We start from the raw sequence: 22680 nt of genomic DNA on the forward strand, positions 1-22680 counted from the left end.
AAAGATATCTGGTTATAAATCTCCAGGACGTTCACCCATCCTTCCATGCCCCCCTCCCCACACATACACACACAATTTTCCCTTTAACATAAACCGAGTCCGGCTGGAGTACAAGCAGCAGTTTTGTTCTGCGACTCTCGCATGCACAAAGGATCGTAGTTGAGGGCTCTGCGCTCCTCTGGGGGTCGTGCTGTATCGGTGTCTGCTATAAATACAGCGCTCTGCTTTCACAGTGCGCTACCTTGGTAACTCAAGTCCCTTGGCGTAAGGGGAGCTTGGCATAATGATATGCCCCCCTGACTCGGCAGCACGCTTGGTAATGTTTTCAGGTCCTTATTAATTGTGGTGTGTGCAGCTGGTGCGACTCTGCGCTGCCGTCCCCGGGGTGTACAGCAGGCGTCAGAGGATTCTTTCACACTGCAGCTGTGCTGCTCTCTTGGCCTATGCGATAAAAAACTCACACAACCATAAACAAGGGCCTTTTTGCCGAACTCAACCTAACTTCGACTGACGTCAATGCTGGAGCTGATATACATATATACTGCCACGAGGGGTGCTTAAGAAAGTATTCAAGACAAGGCATGAATTTGAATCCAATTTAATCAACTGCAGATCATCGCAGCCTCCTCTCCGACCATCTGGTTTAAATATGCGCAATGCATCCGAGTTTTTTTTCCACATAAAATTCAGATTTCTAGAGTTTCTTTGCTCTTGTTTACAGCGCACACTCCTTCCGCAGGACGTTTACTGTCACGAACTCCTGAGTCCTGACGCTGTATGGCAACGATGTCACTTCCGGGATGTGTTCTCTGTGACGTAAGGGGTGGCGTTGCTAGAACATACAGGAAGCTACCTTCTTGCTGTTGGCGAGTGGCTTTTAGGCTTGTCGTTGAAGAAGTTGACGTGGGCAGTGTCTCTTTATTAGGACGTGGGCCCTTTCTTGAGAGATATGCTGAGGATTGGTGAAAGGCCAGAGGTGGACTGTTCATTTCTGCTGGGAGAGATGGTCCCTTCTGTTGGAAGTCGTAGGCTACCTGTTGCTTTGTATTATGGTTAGGGTAAAAGTGTACTGATTTGGAGGTGTGCTGGGAGAATATATCTTGTAAGAAATGCTTCTCTCTTTGCTCTTTACTACTTGGGTAGTGTCCAGCCCTATTTTTTCAGATGAGTCATGTCGGGATGTACTTCCTCCTTTCATGGGTGGTGTATAATTTTCAAGGTGCCACAGGATCTACAGGTTGAGAAGGTACCCACTATTCTTGAGACGGTTTATGTAATAGGAATTTCCCTTCATTTTTGCAAGGCAGTCTAGATAATGGGTAGTGTCCCTTTGTCGTGATATCTTCATAAATTTAGGAAGTGCGCTCCCCCCTCTTTTTCATGAGAAGATCAAGACACTTAGGATGGTAACGGGGGGAAGTCCTATCCCCTTTTCCCAAAATGTCTCTACATTGGGAAGTTCTCATTCACTCTGTTATGAGACTGTCTATGCTCAAAAATGTTCACATTTTCTTGAGGGATTATATAAGAGGATCCGCCTTTCTTCTGTAGACAGAACATATGTACTTGGAATAAAGCAGACCCATTGTTAGATTTTATATTGGGAAGAACCCACTTTACACATGGGTTTTTATATTGGGAAATCCTACCCTTTAAGACGTGTATGTCTTATTGTGCAGCTCTATTTTCTTAGCTGGTCATTATATTTGGGAGTTGAACTTCTGGTTTGTGGATAATTTGGATAAGAACAGATTCTGAAGGTGAGCCCATTACAAGTAGCCAGGGCTTTGAGTGAATAAGGGCAGCAGGTTCTGTGAGACACCAGGTTTATTATTGTAGGCACCATAAAGCTGTTTGTTTGTGGTGCATCTTCCCTGGGTGAATATCCTCTCAGTGAAATGGTATCTACTAGGATTTCCGTGGTCCTGCTGGGTCTCAAAGTGCCTTTAGACATGCCTTTCAGCCTGCTTTGTAGTTATGGTGGCAGGCCTTTGAGTTGCTCTAGTGCTCAGCCCTCATTATAAGCTGACAGCCACAGACACCAGGGAACTGGCCCTGGAGTCCCCCTTGTGAAGGCGGGGAAGAGTGATGGCGCAGCAGGATAGACCTACCGATGCTTCTGGTAACTCTGCTACCTCTGTCCACTCATTCAGATCTGGGTTGTAGCTCTGCACACACTTTGTGTACCTCTTTCCATTTTCATTCCAGCCTCCTACTATATAGAGGCCCCCGCCAAGCACAGCTACTCCGGCGGTGCTTACTCCTGTGGGTAGTGGGGCAACGCAGCTCCACTGACCAGTGGTGGGATTGTAGGATTCCACTAGCATTACACCAATGCTCTCTCCACGGGGGCCCTGCTGGCTGCCCCCCAAGACATAGGCCCGGTCACCAAGAGTAGCTGCGCAGTGCCACCCCCGCGGTGTGCTGAGGCCAGCACGGTCTCGCCACACATCTGTGTCTGGCTCGTAGTTACAGACTGTGCGAGAATAGGTGTTGTTGACGTAACCACCAGTAATGAGGATCTTGCCACCGATGATGGTGCCAGCATGACAGCAGCGGGGAGCATCCATGGCTGCCTTGATCTGCCAGCTATTCACAGAGGGGATGTAGCACTCGGTGGATGCCAAGGGACCTTCTGCATTACGCCCACCACAGGCGAAAAGGAGACCGTTGTAGGCATGGAGGCTGAAGTGTGTCCGCTTCTGTAGCATGTGGGCCAGGTGCAGCCAGCTGTTGAAACGGGGGTCATACCTAGGAGAGGGAAAGAAGGGAAATACTGTTAGTGCCTATAGGACTGTAACCTTGATTTACTGTCATTTTTCAGTATCACAGTTTGTCGGATTCTGAAGGGTGTAACTCCTCCCCTTCCAAATGTTCCCCTTCCAATGTAAGTCATGCTCGACTGCACCCATCTGAACACATTGTTCGTCCCCAATTGATTGCATAGCTCATGGAGAAAGCAGTTGATATCTTTCATCATGAAAACGTCAGGCACCACTCTCTGGGATCTCCCAAGACACCCTGATCCCTGCTTTTAAAGCTGTTGAAATACAGGAAGCCCAGAGGTGGCGGCTGACTGAAGGATCTAGGATCCCGTTTAGGTCTCCAGGCTCTCACTGCTCTGCTATGGTAGCGTGTGGGGACAAGCATTTGGGGTTTTCTCTCCTTTCGGCTAGTGTTCAGCAAAAGCACAAGTTGCTTACCTTTGTTAAGGATGTATCTGGTAGAGACCTTATTAGTTGTAGATTCCTTACCTAAGAATTTACCCCAGGCGCCAGTCTGGGTCCAGAGATTTTTCATCAGCAATACCTTTACACGTCGTTAGGTGGCGTCGGTCGGCTCCTCGTCCGTCGTCGGCATCATGGGCGCTGGGATGACGTCTCAGGACCTATATAGATACTGCCCATGCGCCCTGACGTCTGTTCTTAACACAACTTTTCACGCCTGAAGCGCAGAGCCATGAAAGACACTGACCACTTGTGCATCCAAGCTAGGACCCTGTTGGGAAATCCCTATCCCTAGAAATCAGTTCACAGAGTGGGGAGGATGGGTGGGGCAGTAAGAAATCTACAACTAATATATGTCTCTACCAGATACATCGTTACCGAAGGTAAGTAACTTGTTCATCTGATAGAAACCATTAGTTGTAGATTCCTTACCTTTGAATAGATAACCCAGCAATACCATCCCTGGAGGATGGTCTCCCAACAAAGTTCACACCAGGAAGTCCTGGAGGACCAAACGGGCAAAGTACCTGCCCCTCCAAACTTCGCTATCCAGGCAGTAATGTCTGGTAAACGTGTGCAGAGATACCCATGCCATTGTCTGACAGACACAAAGAAGTGGTACTCCGCATACTAACGCAGTTGTGTCCGATATAGTTCTAGTGGAGTGAGCATGCAACCCCACAGGAGGTTCCTTTGTCACCAATGCATAGCAAATTTAATACAGTGGAGAAGCTATTGAGAGTTGGTCCATTTTTGCACAGCCCGACCTTTCTTGGTACCCACATAACCAATGAAGAGTTGATCATCCACCCAGAAGTCTTTGGTACGATAAAGATAAAAAGACAACGCATGTCCCACGAAAAGGGCGTGGCCACTTTTAGAAGGCACAAAAGTTTTGTTCAAAGCACCACTTTATCTGGATGGACAGACAGGTAAGGAGGCTTGGAAGATAGAGCCTGAAACTCGCAAATTTTACGTGCAGAGGTGAGGGCAATGAGGAAATCAGTTTCGAGAGTCAGCAGCCTGAGAAGACAACTATGAAGAGGTTTGAAGGGAGCACACATAAGAAAGATTAAAACCAAATTTTAATCCCAATGGGCCATTATGAAAGGAGGCAGAGGAAACAAGTGAGAAAGGCCCTTAAAGAATCTACTAACCATGGGTGATTTGAATAAAGAAGGCTGATCTGGCAGTCATGGAAAAACAGAGAAAGGTACAGGATAACCTTTTAGGGTGCCCAAAGCAGAGCCCTGCTGGGCCAAAGAAAGTATGTACAAGAGAACCTCTGACAGAGGGGCAAAAATGTGGTTAACAGCATTTGCTGTGCACCATGCCACAAATTTGTTTAATCTACAGGCGTACATCGTTTTAGTGGAGGGATGCCTAGCTGCCAAGATGACATCACAAACTTCGGGTGGAAGGTTGAAAGCTGTCAACTGCCGCCGCTCAATCTCCATGTAAAGAGGTGGAGACTGGACAGGTTCGGGTGAAGAACCAGCCACTGTTGCTGTGACAGAAGATCCTCCCGAAGGGGCAGTCTGATCGGAGCATCGATGGCCATGCTCAGAAAGTCGGACTACCAGACTCTTTGTGCCCAATCTGGAGCCACAAGAATGACTTGAGCCCTATTGTGCTTGATCTTCTTGAGCACTCTGAGCAGAAGTGGTATAGGCGGAAAGGCGTAGAGGAAGTCTTAGCTCCACTCGCAACGAAAAGCGTCGCAGAGCGAGCGCCACCTTAGAAACTCCAATGCGCAATACTGCTGACAGTCACATCCTCTTCGGAGGTTAACAGATCTAACCAAGGTTCTCCCCACCCCTGAAAGAGTCCTTGCACCACATTCGAATCGAGATGCCATTTCTGATCGACCAGGCGCAGACGGCTGACTTTGTCTGCTATGGCTTTCTAAAAACCCGCCAGGTGTTAAACCACCAGGGATATGTCCTGAAGTTCCAGCCATGTCCAGAGGTGGAGAGCCTCCTGACAAAGAGTCCATGGCCCCACCCTGTCCTGTTTGTTGCAATACCAATGGTGGTAGTGTTGTCCGTGAACACCTGCGCCATTTCCCCTTGAGAGAGGCAATGTAGGAAAGGAGGATCTACTTTCACGGTCACACCCAATTTTGCTGGTGTTATTCTGTTTTCTGACTAGTCTGACCCGGATCCTGCTAATCAGGACCCCAATCACTGTGCTTCCTCCTTAAATGTGACCGTGGTAAGTACTTTGGTACCTTCCCAATTGGCTACTGGTGTACCCCCGTAAGTCCCTAGTATATGGTACTAAGGTACCCAGGGCATAGGCACATCAAGGTTCTTCCATAGGCTGCAGCATGTTTTGTGCCGTCCATAAGAGACCACTCCAACTGTGACTACAAGCCTGCCAATGCAGCCTGTGTAAGTTGGTACTAGCACCACTTATAATGGATATAAGTTTCCTTATATCTGAGGTCACTACACTTAAAACCTATAAGTCACCCCTATGGCAGGCTCTTCAGTCCCGAGAGCAGGGTGCTTGATTACAAGTGTTAGGGTACACCTGCATGAGCAGGGCCCATCTACAAATCCCAAAGTTGATTCTCCATGCTTTGTAAAGTGCAGTCAACCATTTAATACATAAAGTGGACATCAAGTCAATTATGAGATGTCTAACTATATATTGGCAGCACCAAAACCGATCATGTTTGGTATCAGACATGTTCGAATCCTTCCCAACACCGATTCCAGTGTTAGATGTAGGATGCTATGTACTGGGGGGTTCCCTTAGGGTGCCCTCCTGTATTCCCAGTACTAGCCTTTCAGGGTTTAACAGCAAGCTAGTGCTGCTGCTGACCACAGACATGATTCTGCCCTCCTGCTTCTGAGCTGAGCTCGAGCAGGGAAGGCAGAATAATTGGTTTCCTGGCTCAGGGAGGTGTGACCACCTACCAGACAGGACGTACTGTATTGGGCTGGGGTGGGGGCGCTTGCTAGCACCACCAGACTGATTTGAAGGGCATATTTGGTGCTCTCCTTGCATACTCCAGTTTGAGCCAGTTCAGGGATCCATTGGCTCCTGTTCTGGTGCACAACTGAACAAAGGACATGGGAGCAATGTTCCCTCTAATTTGTTTCCTCTGTGTGCGGCAGTGTAGGGTCTCTGTGCACTGCAGCCATGGCTGTGTGCGCCAGGAACCAGACTGCGCTTGTGCACAGCGCCAAATAGCACTCCAAACTTTTGCTTTAAAAAACTGAAAAGATGGTGCATTTCACACATACAACCCACGCCAAGGGGCTTAAGGCAGATTTGCAATTTGGATACACACGCCATGACATGAATTGGTTTCACAGGTAAACTTCAGGTTTAGAAAAGCACAAGACTCCAACGGCTCAGGGTCCATAGACTGCCTGAAGTACGTGCAGTTCTTGAGCTGAAAATGCTATTATAACGGAATGGTCAGAATAAAATTGGGGAGAAGAAATTAGATGGGCGATGGGGAGAGCTTACAAGCTGACAGGGATAACTTACATACTTTAGTTAGACCCTCCTAGGACTTTGTGCAATCTCATAATATCACACATACCCAACAATGGAGACATGTTCTACTGGTGCACCCAATACCAATACGTAGAAAACTGGGTCCATGACTTATCTACACACCACAGTCCCCAATTCTTTAATATCTACTCACCTGGAAGGAATATTGTGGGACGGATTCTGGCTTATATGCAACTCCAATTGCTAAGATCTCCTTGCAAGCCACCTCAAATGCACTTCATAATCGGAGGGAAGTGCAATTACAGACACAATTCTTCAAGGGGGATTCAGAGGAGCTATTAGAAGAACATTATTGAGGGTTAAGGGAGGCCCGTCTGAAAGATAGTTATTTTAAGATACATCAATGGCAGTGGACCCCAAAATACTCTATGCCTCCTTCTAATCCAGCCCTTTTTTCTCTCCTTTTCTCTTTCATGTGTCTTGCTTCTCCTTTTGTCTTTGTCTCCTCCCATTGCTTCCCTCATCCTCTTCTTTTTGCTTTTCTCTTCTTCTGTCCTCACCTCTCATCTCCTTACTTGTTTTTTCTCTTTTCCAACTTTTCCTTCCTTTTCTCTATTTTTTTCTGATCCTTCAATCACACGTGATCTTTGTTTCTATCATCGCCTTGGCAGCCAGAAATACCACTACAACATTGTAGGAGACAGAATTGAAAGGTAGCTCTTGACTCTAACCCCTGATTTTAAACTTGCAGCGAAACTTCAAAACTGTATTATTTTAAATGAAAGCAACTTGCAAACTGCACATACCTGCCTACTTTCACCTGGTGTATCTCTGGTCCGCCACGGCGTGTGCCAATTGTACGGAGGGGCTCAATCACCAGCCAGACACATTTCCGGTCCCTGACACCGGTTAGCGCTCCATACTCACTGCTGCTGCGGTCCCGCCCACTCTGGGATAAAAGAGAGTGCGCCGAGCGGGCGCGCGCAGCCAGAAATACCACTACAACATTGTAGGAGACAGAATTGAAAGGTAGCTCTTGACTCTAACCCCTGATTTTAAACTTGCGGCTAAACTTCAAAACTGTATTATTTTAACTGAAAGCAACTTGCAAACTGCACATACCTGCCTACTTTCACCTGGTGTACCCCTGGTTCGTCACGGCGTGTGCCGATTGTACGGAGGGGCTCAATCACCAGCCAGACACACTTCCGGTCCCTGACACCGGTTAGCGCTCCATACTTACTGCTGCTGCGGTCCCGCCCAGTCTGGGATAAAAGAGAGTGCGCTGAGCGGACGGGGGCAGCCAGAAATACCACTACAACATCGTAGGAGACAGAATTGAAAGGTAGCTCTTGACTCTAACCCCTGATTTTAAACTTGCGGCTAAACTTCAAAACTGTATTATTTTAACTGAAAGCAACTTGCAAACTGCACATACCTGCCTACTTTCACCTGGTGTACCCCTGGTCCGTCACGGCGTGTGCCAATTGTACGGAGGGGCTCAATCACCAGCCAGACTCATTTCCGGTCCCTGACACCGGTTAGCACTTCATACTCACTGCTGCTGCGGTCCCGCCCAGTCTGGGATAAAAGAGAGTGCGCCGAGCGGACGCGTGCACCCAGAAATACCACTACAACATCGTAGGAGACAGAATTGGAAGGTAGCTCTTGACTCTAACCCCTGATTTTAAACTTGCAGCGAAACTTCAAAACTGTATTATTTTAACTGAAAGCAACTTGCAAACTGCACATACCTGCCTAATTTCACCTGGTGTACCCCTGGTCCGTCACGGCGTTAGCCGATTGTACAGAGGGGCTCAATCACCAGCCAGACTCACTTCCGGTCCCTGACACCGGTTAGCGCTCCATACTTACTGCTGCTGCGGTCCCGCCCAGTCTGGGATAAAAGAGAGTGCGCTGAGCGGACGGGCGCAGCCAGAAATACCACTACAACCTCGTAGGAGACAGAATTGAAAGGTAGCTCTTGACTCTAACCCCTGATTTTAAACTTGCAGCGAAACTTCAAAACTGAATTATTTTAACTGAAAGCAACTTGCAAACTGCACATACCTGCCTACTTTCACCTGGTGTACCCCTGGTCCGTCACGCCGTGTGCCGATTGTACAGAGGGGCTCAATCACCAGCCAGACTCACTTCTGGTCCCTGACACCGGTTAGCGCTCCATACTCACTGCTGCTGCGGTACCGCCCACTCTGGGATAAAAGAGAGTGCGCCGAGCGGACGCGCGCAGCCAGAAATACCACTACAACCTCGTAGGAGACAGAATTGAAAGGTAGCTCTTGACTCTAACCCCTGATTTTAAACTTGCGGCTAAACTTCAAAACTGTATTATTTTAACTGAAAGCAACTTGCAAACTGCACATACCTGCCTACTTTCACCTGGTGTACCCCTGGTCCGTCACGGCGTGTGCCAATTGTACAGAGGGGCTCAATCACCAGCCAGACTCACTTCCGGTCCCTGACACCGGTTAGCACTTCATACTCACTGCTGCTGCGGTCCCGCCCAGTCTGGGATAAAAGAGAGTGCGCCGAGCGGACACGTGCACCCAGAAATACCACTACAACATCGTAGGAGACAGAATTGAAAGGTAGCTCTTGACTCTAACCCCTGATTTTAAACTTGCAGCGAAACTTCAAAACTGTATTATTTTAACTGAAAGCAACTTGCAAACTGCACATACCTGCCTACTTTCACCTGGTGTACCCCTGGTCCGTCACGGCGTTAGCCGATTGTACAGAGGGGCTCAATCACCAGCCAGACTCACTTCCGGTCCCTGACACCGGTTAGCGCTCCATACGCACTGCTGCTGCGGTCCCGCCCACTCTGAGATAAAAGAGATTACGCCGAGCGGACGCGCGCAGCCAGAAATACCACTACAACATCGTAGGAGACAGAATTGAAAGGTAGCTCTTGACTCTAACCCCTGATTTTAAACTTGCGGCGAAACTTCAAAACTGTATTATTTTAACTGAAAGCAACTTGCAAACTGCACATACCTGCCTACTTTCACCTGGTGTACCCCTGGTCCATCACGGCGTGTGCCGATTGTACGGAGGGGCTCAATCACCAGCCAGACACACTTCCGGTCCCTGACACAGGTTAGCGCTCCATACTTACTGCTGCTGCGGTCCTGCCCACTCTGGGATAAAAGAGAGTGCGCTGAGCGGACGCGCGCAGCCAGAAATACCACTACAACATCGTAGGAGACAGAATTGAAAGGTAGCTCTTGACTCCAACCCCTGATTTTAAACTTGCGGCGAAACTTCAAAACTGTATTATTTTAACTGAAAGCAACTTGCAAACTGCACATACCTACCTACTTTCAACTGGTGTACCCCTGGTCCGTCGCGGCGTGTGCCGATTGTACTGAGGGGCTCAATCACAAGCCATACTCACTTCCAGTCCCTGACACCGGTTAGCGCTCCGTACTCACTGTTGCTGCGGTCTCGCCCACTCTGGGATAAAAGAGAGTGCGCGAGCGGACACGCGCAGTGGCGCGCCGGTAGCGTGCCAAAGGCAAGCCCGTCTGCGTCTGTCCGCGCCCGACCATCGCCAATCCCCCTGCCAGTTTACAACCAGACCGCCCATTATGCCAACTCTTAGACATACCTGATCAGAGCTCCTCTCATTTAACACTTCTCCACATAATAAAACCAATCAAAACCAGAACCAGACCCTGCTATCCCATCCCAAACAGTTCAATTGCCTGTATGGTAACGCCAGTTCTCTCCCAAAACACTCCCTCGAAATATGGGCACTATTAGATCAAGAAAAGTCCGATCTCTTTTTCATCACAGAAACTTGGCTCCAAGAGACATCCACCCCAGACATAGCTATTGGCCTTCCTGCTGACTACAACATCTCCAGACTAGATAGAACGAGCAAGAAGGGCGGGGGCACAGCAGTTGTCTATAAATCCTCCATGAAACTTCACATGATCGACTCACACATAGTACGTTGGGGCGAAATCCTCATCTTTTCTCTAGACCTAAATAACAAAGAGTCTTAGAAAGGAGCTTTAGTCTACAGACCCCCTGGAAATAAAACTAATTTTGCCGCACAACTATTAGATATCTTAGCTCCTCACGTCCTAGCCTGCAAGAACTTCCTCCTAATGGGGGACTTTAATCACCATGCTGAATTGCGTCAAGATCTACACACCACCGAGTTGATCACAAGTATCAATTCATTAGGCTTGACTCTATTAGAGACCGGTCCTACACATAACGCTGGACATACCCTGGACCTCATATTTACAAATACTTAGGAAATCCAGATCACCGAGCTCTATCCGGTTATATGGTCAGACCACTCTATAATCAAGTTTAACATCGTTGTAAACTCCACCCAACCATCCCATCGAAAGGAAGTGAAAATGAGCCGGCCTTGGAATAAAATTTTCCTGGACTCATTCTCAAGTAATTTTTCCTCCCCCCAAATGACCCAACTTACCGAACCAAATCAGGCGGCCAGTGATCTTGATCTGGCAATCACTGCAGCCCTAGACTCCATTGCCCATAAACAGGCAACCAAAAGTTCCAATAAACGATCCCCCTGGTTTACGCCGAATTTAAAAATAGTTAAAAAGGCCACAAGAACAGCCGAGCGACAATGGCAAAAAACCAAAAATCTATTGGACAAACAAATATACAAAACTCTACATAAAGACTATATGGACCAAATAGCATGGAAAAGCAGAGGACGGACAGTGGATCATCCGGACCAGCTCAAGCATCCTGCTGAGCCCCCATTGAATTTCGCCGCCCGACCCCAGGGTTGCGGGCCGGATGGCTGTGTACGGAACTTACGGTGGGGGGACAGAGGGTTGTGTTCCGCTGATATTGTTTATGATATGATGCTGGTCGATATTGTAACGATTTACTAATTCCTGCAATAAAAATATATTTAAAAAAAAAAAAAATGGACCAAATAGCATCTGCAAAGAAAGCCTATCTTGGAACCAGAATTAATCAAGCTGGAAACTCACATAAAGAACTCTACTCAATAGTAAAAGAGTTCACTAAACCTTCGTCATGTAACCCCCCAAGCACAGAGTCCCAAGAGTGGGCAAATGTCCTTTCCATCTATTTCAGAGATAAAATAAATGATATACCCAAATTATTTCCCACACAAACCACACCTGCCACCGGCAAAAGGTCAATAACCATATCACACAAAGAACAGCAATTATCGAAAAATGTTCTTCAAGAATTTCACACACTCCGAGGTAGAAGTAATGGCCACTATGAGTAAAACCAAATCAGGGTCCCCAGCAGATCCAGCGTCGGCCCAGATCCTGACCAAAATAGCTCCGGACATTATTACTGAAATAACTGCAACTTTGAATCTCTCACTAGCCCAATCCATTTTCGAACAATATGGAAAGAGGCTATAATCAGACCAAGTAAAAAAAAGAATAACGCCGAACCTAAACAACCCCTAAACTACCCCCCTATTGCCCTTTTACCCCTCTTTGGGAAAATCATGGAATCACAAATAAACAAACAGTTAACCTAACACTTGGAAGATAACAAGCTACTGGATACTTCTCAGTCAGGTTTCAGAGCTTTCCATAGCACCGAGACAGCCTTACTTGAAGTAGTAGACAACATTCGTCTGACAATGGACGCTAGACAATCGGCCATCCTGGTACTACTCGATCTGTCGGCAGCCTTCGACACCATCTCACACAGTATTCTGTTAGAGCGTCTGGTGGAGATCGGTGTCGAGGGCTCCGCCTTACGGTGGATCCAAAGCTACCTAACTGGCAGGAAATCAAGGGTTAAAACGTGAGCTTTCACCTCAGCCAGTGTAGACAACGATAAGGGTGTCCCTCAGGGGTCAATACTAAGCCGCACCCTTTTTAACATTTATCTGTGCCCACTGGCTAAGGTGATCAGAGCTTATGGTTTCGATACAGTGTCTTACGAGACGACATTCAGCTCCGAATCACCTTTGGCCCTAACCCCTCAAATACAAAGCTCAGATTCCAACAGTGCATGCTCTCCATAAAAAACTGGATGTCAAACAACTACTCATTGCTTAAAGCAGGGAAGACAGAAATAATGCTATTCGGAAATGCGAATAAATATTGGACAGATGAATGGTGGCCACTGTCCTGCCCCGAAAAACTCAGTAAGGAATTTGGGAGTCACCATTGATGACAAATTATCGATGTCCTCCCTTGTAAACAAAGTAGTGCACGCTAGTGTAGGAATATTGCGTAGCCTTAGAAAGGTTTTTAAATGGATACCCCAGTCGTCCCGCAAACCCCTAGTGCAGGGCTTAATTATAAGCTGACTGGACTATGGAAATGCATTACTAGCGGATATCAAGGAAAGTTCCCTTACCAAACTTCAGACCCTCCAAAATACAGCAGCCAGATTGGACTTAGACCTCCCACCTCGTACTTCATCTGCCCCATGCTTAAAAAATCTGCACTGGCTCCCCTTAAGGAAGCACATCAAATTCAAAATCTGCTGCTTAGTTCACAAATCCATAAATGGCCAGGGACCAAAATACCTGGAAAAAAAAACTTAAGAAGTACTGTCCATCCAGAACCCTCCGATCCTCAGACAAACTCCTGCTAATAGTGCCAAAAGTACGAACGGTCAAAAATGGGGACAGATGTTTTTCAAAGATGGGCCCTGCAATATGGAACACCTTACCATTATCTATCAGAGCCGATACAAACGAGAAAACATTCCATAAGAACCTGAAAACATGGCTCTTTTAAACCTTGGGCAATCTTTCTATCATATCTCTCTCCTTAATTTCTGCAAGCGCTATGAGACCTATCGGTGATTTACGCGCTATACAAATTCAAAATACAAATACAAATACTTGTTTTATCCCCTCTCCCCTTATTCTGCTTTTTATTTTGCCCGATAATTCCAACTCTTGAAATCTATGACCGTCAGGCCCTAAGGCTACTTTGTATAGTGGAGAACTCCGGAGCTCTTGAGCTAACTGATTTATGAGGAGCTTAAATAATCTACCAGTCAGTGCCCCACTTGTCCTTACATGCATTAATAGCATAGCTGGGTTAAAACTGCTGTTGTATTGGCAGAGGCTATGGGTAGTCCCAGAGCTGATACCATTTTGTAGCACCTTAGAAGGTGTTCTGGGGCTGCCTGGGGCCTGTAAGATCACCTTGCTTTGGACTATTGTAAATCGACTGGATAAGATTGCGTATGAGAATCTCTGGTCTTCCCCTAGAGAGACCATCTGTTTTAAAGCCAGAGGTGAAAAGTACCTATTGGTGCTATATTAACAACCTCTTCTAATAAAATGTGGTTTGAATTATATTAGCGTGCTGAGATCTTCACCTGCTTGCACTGTCTATCTTACAGCTGAAGTCTTAGTGTGTGTCTGGTGATCACTTAATTTTCAGCTGCGACATACAACTTAACAAAACTCGAATTGGGCCAGTAGGGGTGAGCGATTGATGGTATTGGTCCAATTTCTTTCAGTGCAGCGGTGTCAGAGCCTGGTGTAACTCTGTGACAGCCCCGCAGGTGATATGATCTGGGCCGCTGGCTGCAGGGCTGGGCTAGTGGCACGCTGACCGGGGCCGACCGCCTAGGGTAATTATTTTTATAGGGTTGCCTGTGTGTTGACTCTTAATTAGGCAGCTCATCTGTGCCACGGGGTGGGCAGGTAGTTGCGCGCTGACTGGGACGGACCGCATTGCTTGGAGTGAATGATTTTTAGGGTTGAGTTGAGTCGTATTTGAAATAAAGATCACCATAGCGTGCATCTTAGCTGTTAACAAAGTTTTATGCCTCATTTTAAGGCTTCAATGCCCGGCTATGGAGTCCGCGAGTCAGCTGATTGTTGACTCTTTAACTTTAATTATTTAGACAGCTGCCTGACGTCCATGTTTTTGGGGCCTCACATCCAGTTTTGTCTGGGTCCCACGTGGGACAGAGCGTCCATTAGTCCACATTTGCTCTGCACCTGATTGATTGGGAGAAGCAAGAAGGGCCCAGTGGGCAAAGGCTGGCTAAAGCAGGATCTGCTAACTGTTTGTCTGCCACTCTGCCAGCCCGCCCGGTGCTGAGGCACACCTGTCCGTTACTCCGTTCACGCTGTGAGCAGGCGTCCCAATACTGTCTTTAAAAGACATCATTGTGCTACTGTACTTGTCTCTGCACCAGAGACCAGCGTTGCAGGCTGTCAGCATTCTGTGCTGTGCACTCTGACTCCTTTGCCCCGAGGTAAAGTAGAATCTCCCTAATAGTTTTCTCCTTTCCTATTATAATGCGTGGGTATACAAATCCCCGAATACAAAGAACACCTAGTTTGAAAAAGAAGACTTTTTGTGATCAAAAGGTACCTTTAATTTCAGGTGCTCTGCAGCAGTTCCAATATCTTTTTAGAGTTTCTCACTGCTCAAAAGGGTATAATTTGTAATATTTAGCCATTCCCATGAACTTCATTGCTTGGTTTGGCGCTCAAGAAATTGTCACTGATGATCGTTGAAATGTCACTCATAATTGCACTGACATTAAACAAATTTCACACATAGCAATCTGAAACCTTGGCAGCTAGGTACTCTGTTACATTTTCTGAGTATGGTTTGGCCCAGGCACTTATTTTACAAATTAAGCACTTGTAAATCGCGGTGCGGGGAAGTCTCTGGGCTTTTGTTTAAGCATTCATGTTAATCACAACTCGTGAAGGGGCTGTGATTAACATGAATACTTAAACAAAAGTCCACAGACTTTCCTGCACCACGCTCTACCAACAAAAGGGTAGAACAAGTTTAAAAACACAGCGTGTACTTACATGCTGCGTATTTAAACGTGCTCTACTCTTCTGTTAGTAGCTCGGTGCGGGGAACACTCTGGGCTTTTGTTTAGGTATTCATGTTAATCACAGCTTGTGAAGGGGCTGTGATTAACATGAATACTTAAACTAAAGCCCAGAGTGTTCCACGCACAGCATGTGCCCCAAACAAACCTGCTTTTCGCGCCGCTCGCGTTTTAAAGCGGCGGTGGAAATTCTCACTTAGGATGCCCTTTGTGTGTGCGCTCCATACACGGGAGTGCGCGCTCACAGGAAGAGAGGTGCGTGCGCGGGCACACGCACCTTATTGGGAACAGTGCATGGGAGAATCCTCCCCTTTGTCCAGCTCTTCCACCGTCTGGGCACTTTGAACTTCATTAGACTTCGCCTAGGAACAGAGACTGCACCAAGGAAGACCCCTGCTGCTGCAGGTCTCATCATCCTGCCAATCTTCTGTATCGTCTGTGCTCCATTCAGGGACATCAAGGACACTCAAAGTACTCTCCCTTGGAGTGAAGTAGTCACCCCTGCATCTGCTGGCGCAAAAATCAAGCTGACCAGTCTGCTGCTCCTGATGCCCTACGGACTCCGAAAGGGTCAGAAAGATAGGTGGTGCTTCTGCATTTTTCAGTTGTATGCAGAAGACGTTGCTGAAGGAGCAGATACGGCCATGTTGGTTTTATCCTGTTAAGCGGATTAAGAAATCACTATAAGGATCCCGCATTATAATGGCTCAGAGTGAAGTTCACTCATGGGCAGAGTGAACAAGAACTAACAACACAGCACATACTTTTCAAATCTTTTGTATTGAGGTCGAGGACGTACAATATATCTAAAAATGTATATAGTGGCACCTCCCATCCATCATTACTAGAGGACGGCAAGCCAGACACGGTATAGACTCTGTTGTCTAGTTCTCCCTTATATCGATTATACATCATAATGAGTTTCAAACTCAATTTTAACTAGTACCCCCTATGTGAATTGTTTTGGCGACACTTTATCCTATTTGGGCGAGGTCCTGATGAAGGTGGTTCATGGTTTTGCTACTCCACCGAAACGCGCGTAGACCACATGCGCCCAGACCTTTTGGTTTCTGTCATCGAATCCATCCATTGAAAACGTGTTACATCTTTGAGTTCCTTATACCCAAATGTGTATAGGTGTCCTGTATGATTGTGAGTGTGTGAGGATTGAATGTGTCTGACCTTGGGTTGAGTTTTCCGTTGAGGGTCGCCATAGTCACCTTATGTTGTATTTTATTAGGTGTATTTATTTGTGTATTATAAAATGTTTTTAAAAAATGAGTCTTCTTAGTGACCAAAAAAATTATAAAATAACATGTATTGACAAACAATAGATTAAACTCAATAAGAATGAGCAATAAAACGAATTTTTATAAAAAGCAGAACATGTATTGTCGTATTAAAATGTCAAAATAATGCTCAGTTTGATTTGTATTTCAACCCATATGAGATTCAATCTCTGACAAAGAAATATAGGTCTTAGGGGAGCTGTTCTAGTGTCAATTGTTTTGTTTTTTCCTCTCCCTCCCTGACCTCATTTACCTTTTAGAGGGGGTCCCTTTATTTACAGGTGCTTCTACAACTCCCTTGAGGCCTGCACTGTCCTCTCAGCAAGTTTTTGGCCAGTATCCCTCGTCCAAACCGCTGGAACAGAACCTCTGAGCACCGTGCTGACTTGCTGTTGCCAAGGATTGTTGACTCTGTACTCCTGAAATCTTCAGGTTACAATAAGCTCCAGCCTTCAGCATCTTTTCCTGCCAAGATCCTCATCCTCCTCGCATCTTCTGCACTGTGGGCCTTCATCTTTCGTGAGCTGTTAGAGGTCCTTTTGCGACTCCTGCGTCTTCGGCCAGTGGGTCCTCTGAAGGGTCTTCTTTGGCTTCATTGGGCACCCCTGCTTGCTTAGGTCCTGCTTTGATACTCCTGCATTTTATGAGTCGCTTGGATCTTGCTTGTCCCAACACTGCACCTTCTTTGTTTACCACGCCTGTTGCTGTTCCAAGGCTTGTTCGTGCTCACGCTGGACACTGAACCCCTTGTTCTCGACTTCTGGCATGTGTGAGAAGGTGGCCTGATATGCAGTGCTCACTATTCTAGTGAACACTATGTATCAGTCCAGCAACCCTTATTGATGATTGGTTGTAAGTCAACCTTATAGACCAGCTATCCTAGTAGCGTGGATACGAGCAGTCTAAGGCTAAAGACTCGAGAGGGCGTGTTAAGCCAGCTGTTTACCACACATATACCCCTTGAACACCATTTATTAAGATTCACAACAGCCCTGTACTCTTTATGAGGACAGGGTACTAAGCACAAAACAAAACTCTTACGAAAATACTTAAGTTAGCACAGTATATACAAATGCCCGAGGGGCACGGAAAACCATATACTCTGAAAGTGGAATGCGAAATTACTAGCAGGTAAGTACAGTACTAATAGGCTTTGGAATCGCTAGATCTTGACTATAGAATCTTCAGATTACTTCTAGGAGACCCAGGGGACTCGGGTGCAGAGTGTGCACTCTCACGCGTGATGCGGGACAAAGTCTATGGTAGCTAGTAAAGACAAAGTTAGTGTTCTCGGGCGAACCCGACCTGGTAGGAGGAAAACGAAAGTGGATTCTGACCCTTGGATAGTGAGGCTATGCTGGGGCAACGAAATGCCGAAGTTACCTAGCCCAGGGGCTGCAGCTGCATAGGTCTCAAAAGACATCGGGAATCCTCGTAGACGGACCAGGAGCCTGGAAGAAAGAAGTTGCTGGCCGGCGACCAGTGAAGAAAGTTCGATGGATCCAAGCCTGGATCAAAGGAAGATGACACCTGAAAGCAGAGGGGACCAAGTTCGAGACTACTAGCCAGTAGTCAGGTGGCACCAGGAGGGCACCGGATGGTAGTCACCTCGACTAGGTGAGTGGGTGACGCTGTGCTCGCAGATCTCACGGACCAGGAGGCGTTGTCGGCGACCAGGATGGAGGAGCGAGCTGTCCCACGAAGATTGAAGCTGTCAGCGTCGCTGGACCCAGGATTGGGCAACAAAGCCTTGGCAAATTCAAGCCCACGCGGTGGACTCAAAATGGTGTCTGGAGTGGACCAGGAGGGTCCGGGGTGCTTCTCTGTTGCAAGGAAGCAAGGGCCAGCCTGGAGCAACCAGACCAGCAGCAGTGATGTCGTCGGGCGTCGTGAAGAAGGCCACAAGCCAGCCGGCTAGTAGCCACACAGCGCGGTGAGCACTCAAAAGCAGAAGGGCCCCACGCAGATCGTGGAGATGCTGGAGGGCTGATCTTCGGTGCTGGAGCTGCTCAGGGTTGGGGATTCTCGGACCCCAAAGCACTCACCAGTGGAGCACACGGTGGGCTTGTTGCAAAGAAGTCGTGCAGTCTTGGCGATCGTCGGTCCCTCGAGGTCTCGTCGCACTCACAGCTTTGCTGTAGAGGTGAGTAGAGGTCAGAGGTGCCAGGGAAGCCGGGTCTCGTTGAGCTGGGTCGTCGGATTCGTGAAGAAGGACTTGCAGCAGACCGCAGTGTTCTTAGGATGGTGCCCGCTTGATGCAGGGTGACTACTCCTTAGCCACAAGGGAGAATCTTGAAGAAGGAAATCTTGATGCCTTTCGCAGAAAGTCGGATCTTGATTCCAAAGATGATCTAATTTGAACAGGGGGCCCGCTCCCATCTTTATACTAAAAAAGGGGGCTGACCCGGTGACTAGGTCCTGCCTATGGGTGGGACTAGGAGGGGGGTGGTTACACCCCTCTGCCATGCCGGACTTTCCCCAGGCCAGGGGCTGGTGTGCCCCTGGAACTGGTTCTGACCGGCCTATGCGTAGTGAGCACCGGGGTGCCTCTCAGCAGTCACCTTCCTGTAAAGCCCTGCCTACCCAGGATACACAAAACCATGTCTGGGACGGTGCTAGCACCGCCCCTGACAGGAAACCCTTTGTCCAGGCTCCCCTCGCTGGAAGGACTCCCAGCTGCAGGGGGTCAGACTCGTGTCTGTGGTGGAAGCATCCATTTTGTGGAGCTGTGGCTTCGTTTAACTTTAACCGGGGTTCACAGTTACATACATGTCGTGTCCCTCTAGAAGGGTGGAATGCTAACCCCGTCACCAGAATTGGCGAGGGGTTAGTATTCCAATTCGTATGACACCTTACTCGACATGTTTTGATAAAGCAATACCAAAGATAGCATTTAACCGCGAGGATTATAATGCACTTAAGAGTATATGGTATGCGATATCATGGAACAGCTATTAGGACTTGATTCCGCAAGCTGCAGACAGGCTCAGCTCATGCCAGAGCACCATCTCACACGATTCCAAGCACTCTGCCTTCAGGATTGTTAAGGCCTGCCATAGGAGTGACTGATAGGAATCTGGGTGTCCATTTTAGGGTTAGATATAGGTATACTATATCTGCAGCAAAGGGTGATTACACGACTTTGCCCCAGCTGTCATGCAGCCAGTTGTGTCAAATTTAGGAGGCCAGCCAGGGGTGGCATAATACATGCTGCAGCCCCTGGCAGCCCTGGGTACACCTATGCCCTGAGTTACAGGGTCTGATAAGGTGGCCCAGTACCAATTGGTAAATGCACCTAGGGTACATGTTGTAATTTAGAGAGAGAACAGCCAGGCTGTGGGTCTGATTGGCAGGCCCACAGCCAGAGAAAGTCGTAAACCAGTGAAACAAAAGCAAAAAATCTGGGTGATCATGGGATTGCAGACCCTACTCTCCTACATGACCCCCCCCCCCCCAAACCTTGGGACAATAAGCTAACCTTGACCAGGTGAGTCTTCTTGTTCTAAGTGGAAATATCTGGAGAGCCCATCGGCATTGCCATGATCAGTACCAGGTCTATGTTCCACTGTAAAGTCCATCCCCTGTAGGGAAATGGACCACCTAAGCAGTTTGGGGTTTTCACCCTTCATCTGATTTAGCCACAAGAGGGGCTTATGGTCAGTCTGAATCTTGAAGTGAGTGCCAAACAAGTATGGCCTCAGCTTCTTCAGGGCCCAAACCACAGCAAAGGCCTCCCTCTCAATAGCTGACCAATTCTTCTCTCTGGGGGTCAGCCTCCTGCTTATAAAAGCAATGGGCTGGTCTTGACCATCAAAATTCAGTTGAGAAAGAACAGCTCCCACACCCAACTCAGAAGCATCTGTTTGGACAATGAATGGTTTGGAGTAGTCTGGACTCTTAAGGATAGGTGCTGTGCACATGGCCTGCTTTAGGTCATCGAATGCTTTTTGACAGCCTGCTGTCCACTGAACCTTTTTTGGCATTTTCTTACTTGTCAGTTCATTTAATGGAGTCACAATTGATCCATAGTTCCTGACAAACTTTCTGTAGTAACCAGTCAGGCCCAAGAAAGCTCGAACCTGAGTCTGGGTGGTTGGAGGAGCCCAGTCCCTGATTGACTGTATTTTACTCTCCAGTGGCTGAACCTGGCCTCCACCTACAAGGTGGCCCAGGTATACAACCTGTGTCTGGCCTATCTGGCACTTGGTGGCCTTGATAGTGAGGCCTGCTGCTTGCAGAGCCTCTAACACTTTCCTCAGGTGGACCAGGTGATCCTCCCAGGTGGAGCTAAAGACAGCAATATCATCTAGATATGCTGCACAGAAGTCATCCAGCCCAGTGAGGACTTGATTCACCAACCTTTGGAAGGTGGCAGGTGCATTTTTCAGACCAAAGGGCATTACCACAAATTGATAATGTCCACCAGGGGTTGAAAATGCTGTCTTGGGCTTGGCATCCTCAGCTAACCTGATTTGCCAATACCCAGCTGTCAGGTCAAATGTACTTAAGTAGTTGGCAGAAGCCAATCTATCTATAAGTTCATCTGCCCTTGGTATTGGGTGGGCATCAGTCTTAGTGACTGCATTGAGACCCCTGTAGTCTACGCAGAACCTCATCTCTCTCTTACCATCCTGGGTGTGAGGTTTTGGCACTAGAACTACTGGACTAGCCCAAGGGCTATCTGAGGGTTCAATAACTCCCAACTCCAACATTTTCTGCACTTCCGTTTTTATGCAGTCTCTAACATGATCAGGCTGCCTGTAGATTTTACTCTTAACTGGCAAGCTGTCACCAGTGTCAACCTCATGGGTACACCAATTGGTCTGACTGGGTGTCAGAGAGAACATATGTCTGAAAGACTGAAGAACCTGTTTACAGTCTTTCTGTTGATGTTCAGAGAGGCTGCCACAAAAGACAACACCATCTACTGACCCATCATCAGGATTCTGAGTGAGCAGGTCTGGGAGAGGGTCACTCTCTTCCTCCTGTCCCTCATCTATGGCCATGAGCAAGCTCATGTCCTTCCTGTCGACATATGCTTTGAGCCTGTTGACATGGAGTACCCTGTGGGGGCTCCTGAGAGTTCCAAGGTCCACCAGGTAGGTGACCTCTCCCTTTTGCTCAAGAATTGTGTGGGGCCCAGACCATTTGTCTTTGAGTGCTGCTGGGGCCACTGGCTCCAACACCCACACCTTCTGTCCAGGCTGGTAAACAGTCAGGACAGCCTTTTGGTCATGCCAAGCTTTTTGAAGTTCTTGACTGGCCTTAAGGTTTTCAGATGCCTTCTCCATATACTCAGCCATCCTGGAGCAGAGACCAAGTACATAGTCCACTATGTTGGTTGCAGGCTTTTTGAGAGGTCTCTCCCATCCTTCCTTCACCAAACACAGGGGGCCTCTCACAGGATGCCCATACAAAAGTTCAAAAGGGCTGTAGCCAACCCCTTTTTGTGGGACCTCTCTGTAAGCAAACAGAAGGCAGGGAATCAGGACATCCCATCTACGCCTGAGCTTTTCAGGTAGTCCATGAATCATCCCTTTTAGGGTCCTGTTGAACCTTTCAACAAGCCCATTGCATTGTGGATGATAGGGTGTAGTGAACTTGTAGTTGACACCATATTCCTTCCACATAGCAGTTAAGTAGCTTGACATGAAGTTTGCACCTCTGTCAGAGACAACCTCCTTGGGGAAGCCCACTCTGGAGAACACTCCAACTAGGGCCCTTGCCACTACAGGTGCTGTAGTGGTCCTAAGTGGAATAGCTTCAGGATACCTGGTGGCATGATCCACTACCACCAGTATAAACTTGTGCCCTGATGCTGTCTGGGGTTCCATTGGACCAACAATGTCAAT

General features: G+C 47.6%; 1 protein-coding gene across 1 annotated transcript in view; it reads right to left on the reverse strand.

Moving 5' to 3' along the window:
• Positions 1–582: 582 nt before the first annotated feature.
• LOC147730901 (kelch-like protein 31) overlaps positions 583–22680 on the reverse strand; it is an 81080-nt gene continuing 58982 nt past the window's right edge. The window contains exon 3 of the mRNA XM_086955793.1: positions 583–2751. Within this exon, the coding sequence (XP_086811919.1) occupies positions 2019–2751 (733 nt within the window). The 3' untranslated portion in view covers positions 583–2018. The remainder of the gene's footprint in view (positions 2752–22680) is intronic.

The sequence above is a fragment of the Lissotriton vulgaris genome, chromosome 2_1 (assembly GCF_964263255.1).
Source record: "Lissotriton vulgaris chromosome 2_1, aLisVul1.2, whole genome shotgun sequence".
NCBI lineage: Eukaryota > Metazoa > Chordata > Amphibia > Caudata > Salamandridae > Lissotriton > Lissotriton vulgaris.